At 50.3% G+C, this 20358-nt stretch overlaps 1 protein-coding gene across 2 annotated transcripts in view; it reads left to right on the top strand.

Moving 5' to 3' along the window:
- The window catches only part of FOXN3 (forkhead box N3), a 387032-nt gene that overhangs the window by 276375 nt on the left and 90299 nt on the right, over window positions 1-20358 (top strand). For both annotated transcript variants that reach the window (XM_075531908.1, XM_075531907.1), the window contains one exon: window positions 1368-1432. In XM_075531908.1, the coding sequence (XP_075388023.1) occupies window positions 1368-1432 (65 nt within the window). The remainder of the gene's footprint in view (window positions 1-1367; window positions 1433-20358) is intronic.

A 20358-nucleotide genomic window follows, 5' to 3' on the forward strand; every position in this document is an offset into this window, starting at 1 on the left:
TCACGTTGCGTGTGCGTGTGTGTGTGTGTGTGTAAGAGAAGGAGGCTGTGCATATACCGAACTGAAGATCTATATCATTTCAAGCAAACTTTTTTTTTAATCGCTGAGGGTGATTGGCAATACATGAACCAAGATCATTTCCCATGGGCCTTTGTGGTGAAAGGGATTTATACTGGTTCTTGGGGTTGGATGCCCTCATGTTGGTGACTGAGCGCCTGGCTTTCCCACATTCATCTCAACCAAGCCATGACTTAGAGCGGCCTCCTTTTCCCTCTAAGGATGCTTGATTAAGACTGGCTTGCTTATAGCGTTTTTCATTGGATGTCTTAAAACCAGGAAAATGCTCCTATGGAAATGCAGTAAGTGTCTGCATGATGTATTGATCTTGCTTATTTTCTTGCTTCTCCGGTTACCAGACTGTGTGTGGCAACAGAGCAGCAAGAACGTTTCATAGGGGATGGAAGGCAACATTTTAAAGCAAGAAACTGGAAATGGGATGGGAAACAAGAGGCTGCGGGTAGGGAGGACGTGGTGGAAGACCATTTCTGTATATTAAGCACCCGTGGTGGAGATGCTAAGAAAAGTCAGTGTGCTTTTGTGACTGGGCAAGTGGTACTGAGAAGAGTTGACAAACACCTCTGGTCTTAGGCTACATGGGCAGGGGATCTTGGCCGTAGAAAGTCAGACATTTATGAGTATGTGTCCAGGTACATTCTGAATTAGAAACTCGGCCTTTGAGCCATGTGAACCTGCTGTTTGGTTTTGTGTCCCTGACAGAGATGCTGAGGACCCAGGAGGTAATAGGGTAAGCTAGCAAGCAGGATACTACCGATAAGAACACCCTTGTGGACAGGTAGGTCCTGAACTGTCAAATAGCAGGTCTGCTTATAGTAAAGCCACCCTAGTCTTTAAAGACGTGTTTTCAGAGGTTCAGAGGAGCCCTGGTGGTGCAGTGGTTACGCATTGGGCTACTAACCAGAAGGTCAGCAGTTTGCAATCACCAGTCCACTCTGTGAGCCGGGAAAGATGGGACTGTCTACTTCCGTAACCACCTACAGTCTCGGAAACTCACCGGGGCAGTTCTGCCCTGTCCTGTAGGGTCGCTGTGAGTTGGCATCAGTTTGGGTTTGGGGGTTCGGGGCCTCTAAGTGAGGTATAATTGGAATGGTTTGAGGCCATTTTCAGTGTGTGTGTCTGGAGAAGGCCTGGTTGGACGTATCGATGAATGTAAATGAAAACAACGTATCCTCGGGGAAATGCTTTGAGGCGGGTTTGAGTGCATGTCTTTGCAGAGGGTGCAAGCGAATGCTGCCTGAGCAGGTCAGTAGAAGTGAGATTGGCTGATGTTTGTTTCTCTTCTGTTCCAGCACATCAGGTCCACCCATCTGGCCAGGCAGCACATTCTTCAAGAGAAACGGCTCCCTTCTGCAAGGTAGGTCTCCAGAGATCCTCCCCCCACCCCCCCACCCCGATTGTTGCTCTGTGCCTGGTCTTCCTCAGGTTGTGGCTGCCCTGCTCAGCTATGGGCTCGCTTCAGGGAAGTGAGTGCCACAGGCTGGGCCTGGTCTTCCTCGCCGGATCTCCTAGGAGCTGTGGATCGTTAGTCCGAAATCGGCCTTCTAGGGATTCTGCCTTTGCTCTGTTGTTGCTGGCGCTTACTCCAGCAGCCCTTGGAGCAAATGTGGCTCTCTTGGCAGTCCGGAGGCAACAGTAGCATAAATGGGTCTGTACCAGCATGTATCTGATGCGCTGGGCCGACAAGGCAGGTGTTGGGGGCCTGGTACTCTTTCCATTGTCGAGGTTCAGTGCCTCCTTGCATGTCTTGCCACATCCATGCGTGCCTGGAAGGTTGAGGATGCTCTATTCTGCATCCGTTGCCCGGCCCACCATCTGCAGCTGCCTGTACCATTTCCTTCCCAGAGTGTTCAAGGGATGCGGACTGCCTCGCATCTCTCCGGTGAAAATCTTGGAACAAAGTCAAAGAACAGGCTGTTAAAAGTAGCAATCAGTTGCATTCCGTATACTTTCAGGGGGAATAAAATGTGTGTGTGGCATGGAGATTACTTGCTGTTTGAGATATTTGCCGAGTGGGAAAAGCTGGAAACGGTGGGGGCCCCCGGCTCTCATCTTCCTAGCCTGTTCAGCCTCTGTTCATTGACTAGGGCCTGGGCAGTCTGATGGACCCAAAGCGCGTGGATTTGGTTGGACCAAAAGCTGTCGACCTGTGCTGGTGTAGAGGGACGGTTTTCGTGGATTTGGGTGGGTTGGTTGATGTTACGCCTCTTCTCCTTAAATTGCAAACTGGGGCCCAGCTACTGCTGTCAGGAATCGAAATCAGTTTCAGAAAATGGTGTTTGTCCCAGGCTTCCAGAGAAGCCAAACTGTCATAAAAGAAAATTTTGTCACGCGGTTGACACTGTTGGTATTTTATAGGCCATGGCATCCGATTGTGCTCCTAAGGAGACTGTGAAATAATAATCCGGGGCACTTAGGAGTTTGCTTGACTCCAGGTCAGATTTACGCTGTTGGATTAAGTGGATTGATCCTCGTTTTAATAAGCACAGTTGCTATCTTGAGTGTTTAAGAAAAGGGATTCCCTCCAGTCTCAAAAATGAACACACGATTTAAATATATATACATATATACATATGCATAAATATGCATATATATTTCCCTTCAGATCATAAAAGTAGCATGAGGCTCTGGCTTTTGGAAGTGAATTGCAAAGTCATGGCCATCTCTATATCCTCTCCAGAACAGTAGCAGCGACGTGCCTCTTAATTCCGTCTGGAATCATTTCAGAAAAGGGATTTGCTTTCTCTTTTCTTATAAGGAAGGGGGTTGGGGAACCCTATGTTTATTAAGTTCCACGTTCAGTGACGTGGCTCGAAGCACCTTAGGTTTGCCTACTTGCGTGTTTCTGCAGGGCAAGAGCTGGAGGGAGATGTCAGTCAGATGTCTGGAGCTGAGTGCGTACACGGGGCGAAGGAGTTCTCTTACTTTTGGGGGTTACAAAGCTCCCTAATGATTCTAATTGCTGAGAATTAAACTATTACTGATTTCAGATGTCCCTTAAACCCTCATCCATTAAACACAGCCCATTTGGTTTGGGCGCATCTGACAATGGGAAGGGTTAGGGTGAGAGTTGGGGCGTGAGGGTGCTGCCTCAACTCTGGAAGCTGAATTCTCCTTTGTGATGTCTCTCGTTCGCTGTATCTGCCTGCATGCTTGAAGGAAGCCGAATGGGAGAGCACAAACGCACGTGCAGGACTCTTGGATGCCTGCAGCCCCCAGGCTGTGACTGTTCACGTTATAGACAAGAGGGCTGGTCCTTGAATGTCACGTACATTTGCCCTCTCATTGAACCAGCCCCATGAGCAACCCATTCGTCCTAACAGTCACCGTCACTTCAAATAACTGAAAAGGCTCTGAGCCTTTTTTTTTTTTTTAACTCTCAAGCCCAGGTCCCCAAGCATAGCTGATCATTGGACTCACCTGGAGATCTGGTGAAATTACCAAGCCCTGAGCTCCGTTTACAAGCAAATGCATCATAGTCTTTAGGGGGAGGGGCCCAGGGAGCTGTCTTTTCACGAAATCTCTGGGAGACCCCACTGATCTGCTAGTTGGGGAACTAGGTCTTAAGTGTTGGCTACAGAAGAACCACCGAATATGCCTGTCCTGACTTGACTTACCTATAGATTTGGTTACTAGAGGCAACGACAAAGATGCAGTGTGTAACCCAGGAATGTACATACTCTTTCCAATTCATACCTTTTGATTCTCTTGGTGGGTGGTAGTAGGCAATCAAGCAATTTCTTTGTTATGCCCGCAAACAAGAGTGTTGCTGTCAGGTGCTGTTGACTGGGGAGGGGCATCCAGTGCAGTGCCCCGTGACTGCTGCATCCGTGAGTGTTGATTGTGGACCCAAACAGTATGAGAGAGATCCTTGACAACGCCCATCTTCCCCACGTTGTCATCACTTACCCACCAGTCCAGTGGTGAGCATTTTGGTTTTCTTTACATTGAGTTGTAATGCATGCAGATAAAGCCACAGGTATATAAAGCAGGGCGACACCCTGAATGAAGGCAGGGGACGTTTGAGGGCTCGAGTAAAGAGGAGATACACCTGCTTAGCACCTGCTTGCTGCTTACCTGTATACCTTACAGCAGGGGTCCTCAAACTACAGCTCGCAGGCCACATGCAGCCCACCGAGGACATTTATCCTGCCCACCGGGTGTTTTTGCCCCGTTTGTGTTTTTTTTACTTAACAATAAGATATGTGCAGTGTGCATAGGAATTTGTTCATAGTTGGGTTTTTTTAAAACTGTAATCCGGCCCTCCAGTGGGCTGAGGGGCCGTGAACTGGCCCCCTCTTTATAAAGTTTTGAGGACCACTGTCCTTACAGCTCCTGAGTCTGCACGTGTTCTCTTTCCCCCTCTTTGTAGACAGAAGAGGAGCCATTCTGGGTAATCAAGAAGAGGGGAGAATGCCGCTGATAGGTTCTGCCCATAGGGATGGAAGCCCTGTGGATCTAGGGGGGTAAAACTGCAAGGTTGGTGGTTCAGATCCACCAGCTGTGCCTCTGGAAAGAGATAGGGAAGGAGTGCTTCCACAGCCCCCAGGACAGTGTCACCTGCCCAGAGACCCACCACAGGAAATGCAGCGTGACGTCGGAGGATGAGGTGATGGCTGTCAGGACCTGCAACAAGGTGGGCCAATGGCAGAGGCAGGCCTTGTTTTCTATCCGCTGTTGGTTTCCAAGCTGTTGCCCAGATGCTTCCTCGCATGCTTCTGTTTCCCAGTTCAAACCAACTGCAACAATGTGCTGCAGGGACTCTGCCTTCCGGTCTCAGAACTCTGCTGGCAGGGAGGGAGGAGCTGCTGAATGGCCTCTCAAATTTGAGGATAATGGAAGGCAATTTGGTCATTTTGCAGTATCTATTTTAAATGCCACTCAGGCGGCTAGAGACAAGTGGCGTAGGTGAGTAGTGGCCGTGGACTAGAGGTCACTTCAGCTCTTGGACAAAAAATGCAAGCCCAGCAGAGAGCCAGAGGAGACAATGGCGGGCCCTGGATAGGCCCGGACAGACCGAGCTTATTCCCCACCTTCCCGGCAGGTGTCCACGGCACTCTGCCTTACAGTCTTTCTGGGTCTGAAATACGTTTCCTATTGTCTGCTAACTGCAAGGTCAGCAGTTCTACACCACCAGGCACTCCGAACTCGGGAGAAAGAAAGTTACAGAAACGTCCAGGTTTCCTGAAATGATCGGTGCCTTGTGAGGCTCTGAAACCTGGATGGATAAGCCTTGTAGTTCATGAATTCTGTTCCATAGGAGTCTTTTTAAAATTAGGATTAGAATCTCTCCCAAATCACAAATAAGTAAGAAGCTTTAAAATAATTTCCTCCTTTTTAAATGAGTCTAGCTCTTGCACCAGCTCGCTTCTTAAAGGGTCACTATGCGTCCGAATCCACTTGATAGCCTTGAGTTGGTGAATTCTGTATTTGATGGCTCAGTGTTGGGTTAAGTGTGGGGCTATGAGGGTCAGAGGTTTGAGCCCAGCAGTCACTCAGAGGGAGAAAGACGAGGCTGCCTGTTTCCGTGGAGAGAGAGATACAGTCTCAGAACCCTGTGGGCAGTTGTGCACCCTGTCTTATAGAGTCCCTCTGATACGGGATGGTGTCGAAGGCCATGGCCTGGGTTGGGTTTAGTAATTGGCTTTGCTGTTCTTCCCTGAGAAACAGCCCTGACGCCCGACCCACCCTCCTCTTCATTCCACTCGCCCGTCAAACTAACCAGGATAGTTCTTCTTGGAAACCCTGGCTGAGTTGCTTTAATGAGCAGGGATTCACGGTTAAGGCACTCCGCACCCCTGACCTGATCCTTCTTTTGGCGTCTTCTTGGATGCCTGTGAGCTTCTTTGTGTGAGCCTCTTGCCTGACTGATACAAACCAAACCAAAGACCCTATTGTATGAATTGCTACAAACTCCAGCAGCGGGTTTTGCCCTCCATGGCCGCAAGCTCACCAAGGAGGCCTCTTCAGAGAGAAGTGGCTGCCTGGACAACTTGGCGCCCCTGGCCATTCTGTCAGCTCTTTCTCTGAGCAGACTCCCAGCCCCAGCCTCAGCCCGCCTGCAGGATCCTCACCTGTAAGTCCCAGGCAGTTGCTGTCAGGTGTACTCCAACCCGTGTGTCAGAATGGAGCTGGCCTCCACGGCGTAGATGTTCAGTGGTGGCTTTTATGGAAGCAGATCCCCAGACCTTCCTTCCAACGTGCTTCTGGGGGGACGCCAGCTGCCAGCCCTGTGGTCAGCAACCAAGTCTATAACTGCGCCGCCCTAGCGCCCACCACCTTCACCCCACCAGTAAGCTTTGCTTTATTACACATGTCTGGGTGTCGGCTGTTATATTAGAACTGGAGTTTCGTTACCCAGACACGTGAATTGTCCACCTCCAGCCAGCCGTGTGGTCAGAGCCCAGGCCCTGGCTTCCTCTCTCTCAAACCCACCTACTGCCAGCACCACTGATCAGCTACTGGGTCCTGCAGACCTCCCCGGGGAGCGGCAGCGTGACGCCCGGCCGCGCCCTGCCTCACCTTCTCCCCCGCCTGCCTGCCTTCTTCCTGTCATTGTAACGGGGCCACTAATTATTATGAAATCTGTTCCTACAGACCGCAGTGGCGGAATTAAAATGAATCCTCTAACATGCCTAATAGATTTTTATGTCCATTCACATATGACAACCCACTGGGTGAGCTAATGACATGGAAAGGCATTTGCAGGGCACAGAGTGGGTCCTGCTGTGGCCTACAGGAGTCACCACCAACACACACACACACACACACACACACACACACACACACACACACACACACACACCCCAATCAGAAAGGAGATCTGCTTCTAGTGCTCACTGTGTTCCTGGGTGCACAATGGAAAGTGGATTGCCACCCTTAGGCCAGCTTGCTTTGGGGAATACCGGTTCTCACCTGTGGTGGAGATGTCTGGGAAGTGTTGGGCTGCTAGCTGGAAGGTCGATAGTTCAAACCCACCAGCCGCCTGGAGGGAGGAAGGTGAGGCTTTCTGTTCCCATAAGGATTTCACAACGGTCCCTTGCTCTAGACGTATGTGCATAGACAGTCACGCCTGAAAGCAATCCCTCTCCCTGGGTGCCCTCTGATTGACCTTGGCCTCCGTTGGGCTAAGGCCAGTGTTTTCCAGAGTCTCTGGCTTGACTGCAGGCCAGCTATGCACATGGGGGCGTCTGTCACAGTGCCTGGCACTTAGCACACAGTCCGCGAGAGATGGAGCTTTTTCTTATTTGTTTGTTTGCTTGGTCGGTCGGTCTGTCTACTCTATTGCAGGCTTAACGTGTTGGGTGTTGAATCCAGGCAGGTATCTTCAGGATGAAAAGCTGTACCTCTCTTCAGAGGAGCCGTCTCCCAAACTCGCCCCTCTTTGTCATGAGTTCCATTTCTAAGGATTCCAATACATGAACACCCTAGTCTGGCCTCTACCCCTGGTGCTCAGGTCTCTTTCCGGACCAGGGGCTCTGCTGGCACAGAGGTGAAGTGCCAGGCTGCTGATTAGAAGGTGGGCAGTTCGACCTTACCACGTGCTCTGTCTGAGCAGGATGTGGCCGGCTGCTTCTGTTGAAGATGAGCCCTCCCTGGCAGTTCTCCTCTGCCCTGCAGGCTCAAGTCAGAATTGACTGGATGGGGAAGGGTTTGCCTTGTCTCTAGGAGCCTCTGGGCTGCAGGCTTTGCCTAACCCCCTTCCCGCCCTTCCCCTGCTCTCCCCCACCACTGCCTTTCCATTGGGTTGGAACCGGTACCCCCAGCCCCCGTGGCTTATTTCATCTAATCTGCTCCCCTGGCTGACCCTTTTTTTGTGTTTTGCAAACCAGGCCATCTACTTCAGTGCATAAAGCTTCTGAGGTTTGTCCCCAGGCACACCTGTTTTTTAAAAAAAATTAGTTGTAAGAGAAAGAAGGGTGGGCTCTACTTTTTCTTCCCACATTCTCATTACCTTCTGTCCTGCTCTGGCCCGGGAGCCCCTTTCCTTCAAGGAGTGGGTCCCGTGCCCCTGGCAGCTAGTGTCTTAGAGTTCTGCTTGGAGTTGTCTGCAAAGGGTTTCATGGAACCACACCAGGGCAGGCCGCAAGCTCGTCTCCGAACATGACCGAGGGGGAGGTGACTGCACCGGGCTGCTGTTCCCTGCGCCTGCGTTCTAGTGGTCATGGAGAGCATGTGCTGGAGTTGGTTAAAACACGTCAACCCGGGCGATTTTCAAAGACGCCTGTGGCCAGTGAGGCGCAGGCACCGCCATGCCCCGCAGAGCAAAGCGCTGCCCATGGACCCTAACAGCCTGTGATCCCAGGCTGTGTTGAAAAATGAGCCTCTCTGGACGGAAAGCACTCAGAGTACACGGTGGCCCAGCAGCGGACCCGCGGCGGCCGTGACCCGGTGGTGCCGCACGGGGTGACATTTCTGTTCTGTGGACTTGGGGCCACCCGGAGTTGGAGGCTGTAGCAAGTCACAGCATCACTCTGTAACAGGAGGAATGTTTTGTTTGCAATTGGAGCCACCTTTCATTCTAGTGGAGCCTTGGTCGTGTAGTGGGTTGGGGTTAGGAGTTGGGCTGCCAACCGCAAGGCCAGCGGTTCGAAGCCACCAGCCAATCTGCAGGAGAAAGCTGAGGCTAGCTACGACAGGGTCACTGTGAGCCTGCATCAACTTGATGGCATTGAGTTGGGGGGGGTGTTTTTTGTTTGTTTATATAGAGATAGAAATTGAATACCGCACTTAATGACTCAGCACAAAGATTTTTGTAGAAAGTAACTTTTGGAGCCCTGAACATGTTTTGCTAGACTCTTAAATGGTATCACCTAGGTTATAAAATACAGAGATTAAACTGCCTCGGGTGGCAATGCTCAGCAGAGCCAACGTTATTAAAGTGCTTGCTCTTAAACTGTAATTGGCAAAGCCATGCCCTTTGAGGGACTGTTGAACCACGCGTGAATGGGCATTCAGCACCATTGGGATGCAGCTGTCAGGAAACTTAACGATGAAGTTTCTAGAAGGTGGCCGGAGCAAACTGCACCCATGCAGAGTTTCAGAAGAGCGCTTCAAGCCTCCACCTGGGAACACCACAAGGTTAGGTTTGGGTTTCCCTGTGGTTGCCTTGACGACCGAAGGTGTGACGGCCAGTCTCTGGGTAGGGCCTGCCGTGGGGCCCGTGGTGGGGCCGAGAGTGTGTGCTCGTGCATCTGGGCCAGCCTGGATGCGCAAGCCCCGTGGTGCATTGCTGGGTAAATGGAGCCCAAGCAGCCGCTCTTTTCTAGCCAACCAGCGTGCGCTTCCAAGAATAACTCACTCCCCGAGCCCCACCGCCCCTGCCCCTGTGGAGTTGGCAGCCCTTCCACTGGCCTTTCTAAATGGTGGCCACAGTCATAGCAACCGGTGTCCGGTCTCTGCCTAAGTGCCCAGTGACGCTGGGGAAAGCCGAGCTACTTTAAAAGAAAAGGGGGAAATAAAGACAAGATTTTGCAAGATCAAAGTGCTTGTTGTGTGCACTGGCTGAGGAGGAGCTGTGTCTGGCTGAAGGTGCCAGTGCAGGTGCCAGCTCGCACCTTCCTCGCCCCCAGGTAGGCGGCATGACTTGGAGATGTACGGACATGGGAGCCGGGGGTGACTTGAAGTCACCGAGCTGCTCCGTGTGGGCCGCGTCCCTTTCCCGCCGGTCAGCTGGGCTCTGGTTACTCACTTCGTGGGACTGTTGTGAAAAATGCAGTAACCTGCCTGCAGGACCTGGGGGTTCTTGGGGGTTCCATAAGCAGAAACTGTTCTGTATTGTGCAGCAAGCACCCTAAGGTGTTCTGCACCATCTCCATCCCCCAAACAGCAACCTGGACAGAACAAGAACACAGCACACCTCCTCTCCGGTTGAGTTGCAGCGTTCGCAGCCTGGCAGATGCCTTTACTTCTCGGAAACTCCGGGTAAAGTCAGCTATGGCCTAGAAAAGCTGAAACCTCCGGCTTAGTTTCCAGTGAAACGCCCATCGCTTCCTCTTCCGGCCTTTGATTGCATCCAATTATGCCCTGGACCAAAATGCAAACTCTTGTCTCAGATAAGCCGGAGCTGGGATGGTGGTGGTATACTTACAATGAAAAAGACCTTTAGAAATTTCTGTAGAATCACTATGAAGTCTTCTTCCCCCATCCTAAAGCCAACACAGCACCCATGGGTTGGCCCCTCCTCCTGGGACAGACCCGCCCAGAGTTCAGGATGACTGCTTCTGTTCACTGGACACAAATTGCAGCGGTGTTAGACCCACCCGTCGGCCTTGATAATGTTGGGCGGAGAGGCTCTCACCCAGCCTCCCGGCTTTCCCAGGAGTCGGAGCAAGATTGGGAGGCCACTGTGGGGAGAGATGAAGTGCAAAGCACGTATAAAGGCCTGTCTCTGTTGATCATTCCTTTATGACCTTTCCTGGCTCTTGAGAGACCTCAGTCGCTCAGTTTCCCCATGGTTTGGCCAAGAAGCATGGATGAATCCAGTTTGCCTTTTTAAACTTCGCCAGCTGTGCCAGGCCCAAATTGGATGGTCCGGGTACCAGTGGCTCTATCAGAGCATCTGCCTCCTTTTGGGGGACCCAGGACTCGCCTTTCACGTGTCTGCAATATAAATCCCAGTTGGGGGTGGGGGGTGGTGATGGGGGTGGGGAAACCTCTTATGGGAACTCCCAGCCTCAGCAAGTGGGCACATGACTCAGTCGAAGCCAGGGGCTGGTACTTCTCACCCTGGGTCTGAGAGCTCTCAAGGGGCATGCCATCTGCCTGTGGAATCAGCAGAGGTACAAGCAGGGCCGTAATGCAGAGAAGTGGGGATGAGAGACCAGCTCTTTCCCTGCCGGGCCCATGACCAGATGAGGCAAGCCCACCAAACCCGCCCCCCCCATTTTCTCATCAGAAACCAAACCCATTTCCGTCTAGTCAGTTCCAACTCAGAGTGACCCCATGTAAAGCTTTTGAGGTTCAATCTTTCCAGAAGCCGACAGCTCCGTCTTTCTCCCACTGAGCCGCTTTTGAATTGCCCACTTGGCGGTTGGTAGTCCATCACCTAATCCTCGAAGACGCCTTCCTGTTTGCTTGAGCCACCTTGAATCGTTTCTTTTCCCCTTTGGAACCAAGAGCCCTGGCTAATACAAGACAGCATCTTACGTTAACAGTGAAACTAAAGATATGTCCTTGGTGACTTCTGGGTGCCTGTGAAATGTCAGTATCTCCATAGTCCCAGGAGGCCTGCTAAGTAGCTTGACCGTCCCTTGGAGGGATAGAAAGAGAGCTCCATAGCTAACTGGAGCGAATCCAAGGCTTGTCGAAATACTAGTAACTCCCATTGAAGCAGCCCATTGTCGGCACAGAGCACTGGCTGGCACGTGATGTGCTTGGTGAGGCAGGTGGTGTCAGCTGAAGAACCTGAAAGGCAAAGTAGGCTTTGACTACTGTGTATGTGTGTGTGTGACTGAATGGGTACGCATCTGTATGTCTCCTTAGAACACGCATGCGTGTGTGTGTAATTACGAGGATGTAATAGAATCAGGATTCAGAACCCCTGAATGCTCAGCTTGGTTTATAGTACCAATAGCTGTTCTGAGTCACGTCTTTCTCTTCCAAGTTCTTGACTCACATGCCCAACAAATGTAATTCATAGGAAAGTGGCTTTCCATGGAAAGGAACGTCTCTCTCTCTCTCTCTCTCTCTCTCTCTCTCTCTCTCTCTCTCTCTCTCTCTCTCACACACACACACACACACACACACACACACACACACAGAGTTTTGAAACAGAATCCATTTTCCAGCTCAGCATCTTCTCTTCGTTACATTTTTGATTCATTGTGAACAATTTTGCATCTCTTTAGAAGTACCTTAATTTAAAAATTAAGTGGCCCGCTAGGAAGTGAGATTGAAGAGGCTCCATCTTTGGCTCTGAACTGGGTTTTCAGTACTTGATTATTCTTCAGATTACACGGATTAAGGGATGCGGATGATGGCAGTTTTTCCTGAGTAGCTTAGGCCATGAGAGAAAGGCAAAGGAAATATCGCCGGCAGATGGTGGTTGATGGGTGTAATACTGCGCCCATCTGCCCAGTCCCTTACCACCATGACTGTCACCATCCTGTCACTGCCCCCACCCCACTATTGGTCAACCCCGTGAGGCACTTCCCCCTCACCCACTGGTCAGTTGAGCTAGTCACATGTCAAAACCATCTTCAGACATGGCTGCTACTACACTGGAGGAACCCAAAACATTCCTTTAATCTCCAGCTGGAACACCACCCCCCTACCCCCGGAATCTCCACTCAGCCATCCAACAGGCCGGTCTATCAATAAGCCCACTACTCATCTGTCCATCTGTGGTGCTCCGCCTCTGCTGGCTTGCCTGTTGCCATGATGTTGAAAGCATGCCACCAGTATTGCAGATCCCTGCAGGGTCACTTCTGGTGGACAGGTTTCTGCAGAGCTTCGAGACTAAGATCTACTTCTGGACGAATTAGTCAGTGAAAGGCTTCTGAGTAGCAGGGGAACACGGGTGGAGGACGCTCCAAACAGGGAGGACTGTCTCCTCAAAGCATCGTTGACCGTCACGACGTGGGTGAAGGGAGGCTTTCAGGACCTTCCTCTGCCGATGTGGTCCGACTCTGACGGAAACAGCTGCAGACCCCCTTAAATAGTGGTCATTGGGGAGGGACAAAGCATGAGTGTGAGAAAATTGGAAGCCATCAAAAGTGAAATGGAATACATAAAGATTGTTTAAAGGTGAAATTGGTTGTGGCCGTTTTTAGGTATACTGTGCTAGGAATAGCATATTGAAAAGGACCCGTATTGCATTCATCATCCCAAAAAATCATCTTAAGATCTGTCCTATAGGACACTGTCAGTGATAGGATAATAGCCACACACTTACAGAGAGACCAGTTAAAACAACTATTATTCAAATTTATATACCCGCCACTAAAGCTAATGATGAGGAAATTGAAGATCTTTACAAACTTCTTCAGGGTGAGATTTTTCCAACATGCAATCAATATGCATTGCTATGTACTAATGATCGCAATGTTGAAAAAGGAGGATGTGTACCTGGTGCTAGAAACGACGCTGGAGATTGCATGATAGAATTTTGTAAGACCAACAACTTATTCATTACAATTGCCTTTTTACAACAACATAAACACAGCCATTCACATAGAACTCAGAGGATGGAAGAATAGGGATCCAGTCAGCTACATCGGTGGAAAAGAAATGCTGGAGGCATTGATATCAGCAGTCAGAACAAGGCCAGAGACTGACTGTGGAGCAAACCACAAATTGTTCGTATGCAAGTTCAAGGTGAAGCCGGGGACACTTTAAACAAGTCCACGAGAGCCAAAGACAGACCTTGCGTCTCTCCCACCTGACACGAGAGCAGGCTGGGCCCATTGCACACTAATGGCTAAAACCAGATCAGTTGTGGGATGACAACAAAAAATGCCACACGTGAAGAAAGCCAAAGGTCCTTAAGACAACTGGCAGGAAAGAAAAGATCGAAAGGGTTGTCAAGAGAGACTCCGAAATTGTGCTCTTGAACACAGAGTGGCTTAAGGGAAAGGGAATGCTGAAGTGAAATTGCCACATGGAAAATTCCAAAGGATGGCTGGAGGAGACAGCGTAGCAAATGAACTATGCGAAGACCCGGGGTTAGAACATCAAAAGGGAAGAGCTCAGTCTTCGTTTCTCTAAATAAAGTGAAGAAAGCAGTCGGCACCAAGTTCCAATATTGAAGGGTTTTATTGGCAAAACATTGTGCAGCACAAGAAGCACAAAGAGAAGATGGGAGGGAGCCATAAAGTCATTGCACCAAAAGGAATTGGTTGACTGAATGATTCTGAAGTCCTCGGCAGAGTGCCACGTCTCTGGGGAACGATAGGCTAGACTGTCCATTGAAATGTTTCAAAGACTGGATGTAGCAGTGAAGGCGCCCCACGTGTCTGAGCAAAGAGATTTGGAAGGCGGATGCTTCGGCAACTGACTGAAAGAGATCCTTATTCATGCCCGTGCCATACGAATGGTGAACCAGCAGGGTGGAAATGATCAAATGGTATCATTAATATTACACAAGTAGAATGTTGCTGAGGGTAATTAGAAAGTGGTTGTCGTGGTACATCCTCGGGGAACTGCCAGAGATTCGAGGAGGATTTAGAGCCACGGTTCTCAACCTGTGGGTTGCGACCCCTTTGGGGCTCAAACGACCCTTTCACAGGGGTCACCCGATTCTTAACAGTAGCAAAATGACAGGTATGAAATAGCAACGAAAATACTTTTATGGTTGGGGGTCACCACAACATGAGGAACTGTGTTAAAGGGTCATGGCTTTAGGAAGGTTGAGAACCACTGATTTAGAGGAAGAAGGGATCTCAATGCTGATACGAAGTGGATCTTGGCTGAAAGCAGAGACTATCAGAAAGGACTTATGCTTTATTGACTATGAAAAGGCTTTCTTCTGTGTGGATCGTAATAAGAGTTGGTTGGTCAGTGGGTTTAAGAAAAAGTACTCATGTGCAAAGGAAAACCAAGAAGAGACGCTACTGCACATCCACCAGAAAGGCTGAAATGAACACCTGGGGCCCGTAGACTGTTGGCAATGGTTAGGACAGCCAGATCTTGCGTACATACAAGGTGAGAGGGCGGCGAGGGTGTAAATCAGTGTAGTCACTTGGGAAAGGTGTTTAGCAGGACCTGCTAAAGCCATGTATATACATAACAGTGACTCAAATTTCAACCCCTGGACTTGTGTGTAGGCATCTAGAGACATGTACATGTACCTTAATAGCATCGTGATTATGTAACAGCCCGAAACGGGCAACGACCCAAATGCCAATTAATAGTTGACAAATAAGCTGTGAGACATTCACCCGGTGGAATACTACACCTGAATGAAACAGAATACTCTCTAACTCTGTGCACCCTGGGTGAATTTCAGAAGCATAATGTTGAGCCCATTTCTGTAATGTTTAAATTACAGGCACCTGTAGGCTAGTCTCCTGTTAGAAGTTATATTAGGTTCCCAGGGCTGCTGTAGCTATCTGCCCCCAATTGGGGGGCTTATAAGAACAAAAATGTTACTGCCTCACCGTGTCAGCCACGTGGGATTCCTTCTGAGACTCTGCCGAAGAGGCTGCTTCTCACTTCTCTCCTTGCTCGCGGTAATCCTGGCATTCCTTAACTGATTATGCTGCTCCCCACAAGTCTTGTCTTTCCCTTCAAGGGGCTTTCCCACTTTTCTCTCTTTTTTGAAAATAAGAATACCACTCATATTGCATGAGGGTCTCGCTTCCACCAGCATGGCCTCATGCTAACTTAAAAGGTGGCATCTCCAAAGGCACTATTGTAAATAAGTCAAGTTCACAGGCACCAAGGATTAGGACTTCATTGTAACTTCTTGAGAGGACACAATTCAGTTCTTATCAGAGGTCATGGGAAGGCAGTAACTAGTGGATACTGTTTGTTCGTCTGGTTGCCGGTCGCATGGGTAGAAGATGAAATCCACGGGGAACTTACGTGGGCTTGCCTGGGCGCACATACGAATATATGACTTCAGTGAAACATTGAAGAAAAGATTAGGACCAACCTGTTCCTGACGTACTTGTCCTAAACTCAGCCTTCTTATGTGGTTGAAAAATAGGATTGTCATAGCTTTTATTAAATCAATAAGGTAATTTCAAGCGAGGTGAAATACAATGTAACAAGGACATCTCTCACAATTGATGCGTGTTTTATTACAGTCCTCTGAATCTGCTTGCAATATAATATTTAGTTTCCATTTTGAGCATGCCAGCTAGCAGAGATTACTGACGGTGGTTTGTTTTGTTTTGTTTTGCTTTGTTTTAACTCATAACCAGAGAGGAGTTAGGGTCTCAAGTATAGGTTAAGATATGATTTTAAATCAAGTTAGGAAAATCTGAAAACTCGCAATAACTTTTTTTTTTTTTTTTAGTTGTTGCCAGATGGCTGTTCTCACCACGGTAGAGAGTGCATTCCAAATCCCAGTAGCGCCGTAGGGCAGCATAGAACTGCCTCTGTGGGTTCCCAGACCATCGACCTTTATTGGAGTAGAAAGCCCTACCTTTCTGCCAGGGAGTGGCTGGTGGTTTTGAGCTGCTGATTTCATGGTTAGCTGCTCAGCACACAACCCATTATGTCACCAGGCCTCCTTTGGGCCCCACAGTCTTCAGAAGGTGACTGGGTGATGCCAAGACCACCTAAGATCTCCAGCCAAGACACCTGTATGGAGCAGCTCTGCTCTGGACTACCAGAGTAGTGACCATCGGTTGATGGCTGGTTGGCCAAAGTGGTTTGTAGTAATCAAAGGTGGACAGTTTGTTTCTACTCAGCAGTTCCAGAGAGAAGGGACTCCCCCCACCTAAATGGATAATCAGGGGGGTGAAGCAATAAATTAGAAGTCACTCTTCAAACTCGGAAGTCCCCTAGCAACCGTGTCTGTAGGGACAGCTAGATTCTGAGAGTGCTGGAGGTCTCCAATGGAACTTGAACTAACCAGTATCTCTTTAAAGTGGAAACACGGAACCATAGCTGTCCCCCGAAGGGTGACTTAAAATCCAGTATCCTTCTTCCCCCAAATTTGTGGAAATGATTAAGATAGTTTCGGGAACAGAACCATGTATCACCTTCAACTGGGCGGTAAGTGCCCACTCATTCCAGTTCGCTGCTGCAAAGACAGTACTGACTCACAGAGCCCCCACTGGACCCAGTGCAGCGGCCCCCGAGAGCTTCCAAGGCTGTAACTCTATAGGAGCAGATGCTTCACTTTTCTCAGCTTTCCTGGGGTGTGTGTGTGTGGGGGGGTGTTTGTGGGGGGCAGAGGCGGGTAACTGGTGGGACTAAACCACTGACATGTTGCTCAGTCCTTGAGTGCTTAAGTAATACACCGCCAGGGCTCTGTCTGTATTAGCTCGTTGGGGAACGCAACAAACTAGCTACTGCTTTCTCTAACTTCTTAGATGGCATAAAAGTGCATGGTCATTTTAAAACAAAAAAGACCCAGTGCCATTTTTATATGGCCCCCTGGGCATGGGTGGTCTCTTTAGACGGACCCGCAGCAACGCCTGTGCTTGCTTTCCCTCACGCACTCCGACCGCACAGCACGGTGGTAAGTGGGTTGGGTGACTTAGGGCTCGGTTCAGGTTCCAGCATGTTCTCTCACAGTCTAACCCTTCTGGAGGACCTGCGGTCGTGATTGTGAGTGGTCGTCTAGCCGGCAGCAGCTCCGTGGGCTCTTCCAGGCGGATCTCCAGGGCTTTCTTCCTGTCTCTCATGTTTCCATTACCCTTTATTCTCGTCTTCATTTTCCAAACCATTTTATTGGGACCTAATCCAGCCAGCATTCCATCCCATAGTTCAGTCACAACAAGTTGTATTGTACAATTGCGCCCACTGTCGGTTTCAAAACGGGTTCTTCCTCCTTGAACTCCTTGATCTCAGCTCCCCTTTTTGCCCCCAACTCCCCCACTCTGCCCACAGGCACTCTTAATCTGGGCCTTAGCTACCCTATAGATTCATTGAAGGCCTTTCTTTCAGAGTGCCTCTGGGGGAGCCAGCCTGTGGCTAGTGCTTGAAGGCTTGACTGTGCAGCACCCATGTAGTGACACACCAGGGGCTGGTGAGGGACGTCACCCAGACTTTGACCATGCAAGGAGTCTTGCCGGCACTGTTTAACGGCTAGGACAAAGGACTCAAACTTTTATGGCCACTAATGATGTTGGGATGCTGGAGGCTCTGGGGTAGGAGACATCCCTTCCATTTGGAAGACCCAGTTTCATTGCTCGGCCCTGTGCCAGGGGAGGCTGCCCGAGGCTGTGATGCAGGGCAGGTTTGGTTCAGTCTGCTTCCAGACTCCGGCAGGCGAGGAAGTCTCCTGAGAATCGGCCTGTGGGAGCCCTGAGGATCGTGGGGAGCAGAGACCCACACAACAGCCGCCAGCAAGGCAGAAAGCGCAAGCTTTTAGGAGTTCCGGCCTTTTACAAACTACAGTGGCTGTCCCAGTGTTCATACAGTACCCCCATCACCTGATGGACCGGCCAACACATCCCCAGCGTGCGCTCTGACTTCCCGACGCTGGGTGTGCCACGCGGCCAGAGAGAGAAAGAGTCACCCGAGATTGCCTGCCAGTGACCCTATCTAATTAGTCTGTCTAACACATCATGCTTTGGGGCATTTGATTCCAAAAAGAAATTTCTCGACATTTGAAAACAATACAGTACAACGAGAATTTAAACTAGATGGAATGCCGGGATTGACATACGAGGAAGTGTGTGCGTGTGGGATCGAGGGCGAGAGCTTAGATTAGATTAGATTAGATGTATTAATATATTACTATTGTGTGTTATACTCCAGCAGGCCTGTGTCCCACTCAGGCCTCTCCTAAGGACCAAACAAACTCACTGCCATCAAGTCTGCCGACTCATAGCAACCCTGTAGGACAGGGTACAACTGCCTGTGTGCATTTGTAAGACGGAGTAGAGAGCCCCGTCTTTCTCTCAGGGAGCAGCTGGTAGTCTAGAACCTCTGACCTTGCAGTGAGCAGCCCAGTGCGTGACCGCACTGCCACCAGGTCTCCCAGAGTCTTAGAAATAACCCCAGGTCGTGCTGTACTGGGTGGAGAAAAAGCCACTTCAGACGCAATGTCGAGCGCAGACTGTCCGTGTGTGGACGCCGGTTTTGATTGACTTGAGATGTCCCCTAATCTTCGAAACACATGTCATAGGTATGAGGTGCAGGTTGGTTCCAGGTGTTCTGGGACATGTGGAGCCTTAAAGGAAGGTATTCAGGGTGAGGTGTGGGTTGACGGGAAAGCGAGAAGGTGATGAAAGCACACTGAGACTAGAATGTGGAGAGCAAATAGGTGCTGAAATGAAGGCAAAGGACCATCCCATCACCTGTGAAACGGCCTCCTGACCTTCTCTGCTCTGGATCTGCCTCAGGAGTACGGGTCTCAAACTTGAACTTGGCCCTGGGCTTCCTCGGAGGGAGGGAGAACGGGCGGGAGAAGAGTCCATCCTAATGCTGAGAGGTTCAATGGATGGAAACCGACCGGAGCCCTGGTGGCGCGGCAGTGAAGTAGTCAGCGAACAACCAGAAGATTGCTGTTCTTAGCTTAGGAGAAAGGCCTGACCATCCCCTCCGGTCAAGAAGTCCACCTAGGAAACTGGATGGGGCACTTCTCTGTCCCATGGAGTTGCTGCTGGCTGAGCACCCAGCAGGACTCCCCCAGGCCACTGGATATGTGTGAGGCTCGGGCTCACTGCCAAGTCAGCAGTTCAAAACCACCAGCCACACTGAGGGAGAAACAGGAGGATTTCCACTCCAATAAAGAGTGACAGTCTCAGAAGCCCACCGGGGCAGTGCCGCTCAGTCCTGCATGGTCGCTGTGCGTTAGCGTTGACACTCGAATGCCATGAGTGTAGAGTGTGCCCCTGTGAGGCTGGAGGCTGTGCCACCAGCATTTCAAATCGCAGCGGGGTCACCCAAGGTAGACAGGTTTCAGCAGAGCTTCCAGACTAAGACAGGCTGGCGGGGGGAGAGGCCAGGCTCTCTGTTTCTGAAAAGTGGCCAGTAACACTCTAGGGGCCACAGGACTGTTTTCCAGGATAGTGCGGGCAGAGGAGCCCCGAGTTTGGAAGGCACTTGGGGCCCGCAGTGGCCCAGCCGTGCCCCTTAGCTGACATGGTGCAGGACTGGCAGTGACGATATGGCCTTGCAGCGCGGGGCTCTTGTTTCTTTGAGTCTGAAATGTCTGGAGCCCCCGGTAAGTCTCACACTGACAGGCTCAGTGAGCGCGGGGTGACCAGACATCGAGTTTAACTGCTCTAGAGTCGGTTCTAACTCACAGTGACTCCACAGGACAAGGTAGAACCGCTCCCGGCCCCCAGGAACTTCCCAAACTGTAATTGTTTATGGGAGTCCAAAGCCGGGCCTTCCTCCCACAGGGCAGCTAGTGGGTTCGAACTGCGGACCTTGCAGTTAATAGCCCAGTGCGTAATCACTGTGCCACACGGTTCCTTTCTGACTCCTGTTAGGTGGTAAGAAATTTGTACCTAAACCAGGTGAGTGGCCAGAGCTAGAAAGACGGAGTTGTCCATGGGCAGGGGTAACCAAGCATGTGAGCAAGGGAAAACATCTAGACAGACAAAGGAGGTGGGTGAGTACCCCAAAATAGCATCCAGGGCAGAGGATGGGGGGAGGGGAGCCCATTACTGTCGTAGGCTTTCCCTTTCACCCGCATACCTTAAGTCTAGCGTA

This window comes from Tenrec ecaudatus, chromosome 14 (genome assembly GCF_050624435.1).
Source record: "Tenrec ecaudatus isolate mTenEca1 chromosome 14, mTenEca1.hap1, whole genome shotgun sequence".
Taxonomy (NCBI): Eukaryota; Metazoa; Chordata; class Mammalia; order Afrosoricida; family Tenrecidae; genus Tenrec; species Tenrec ecaudatus.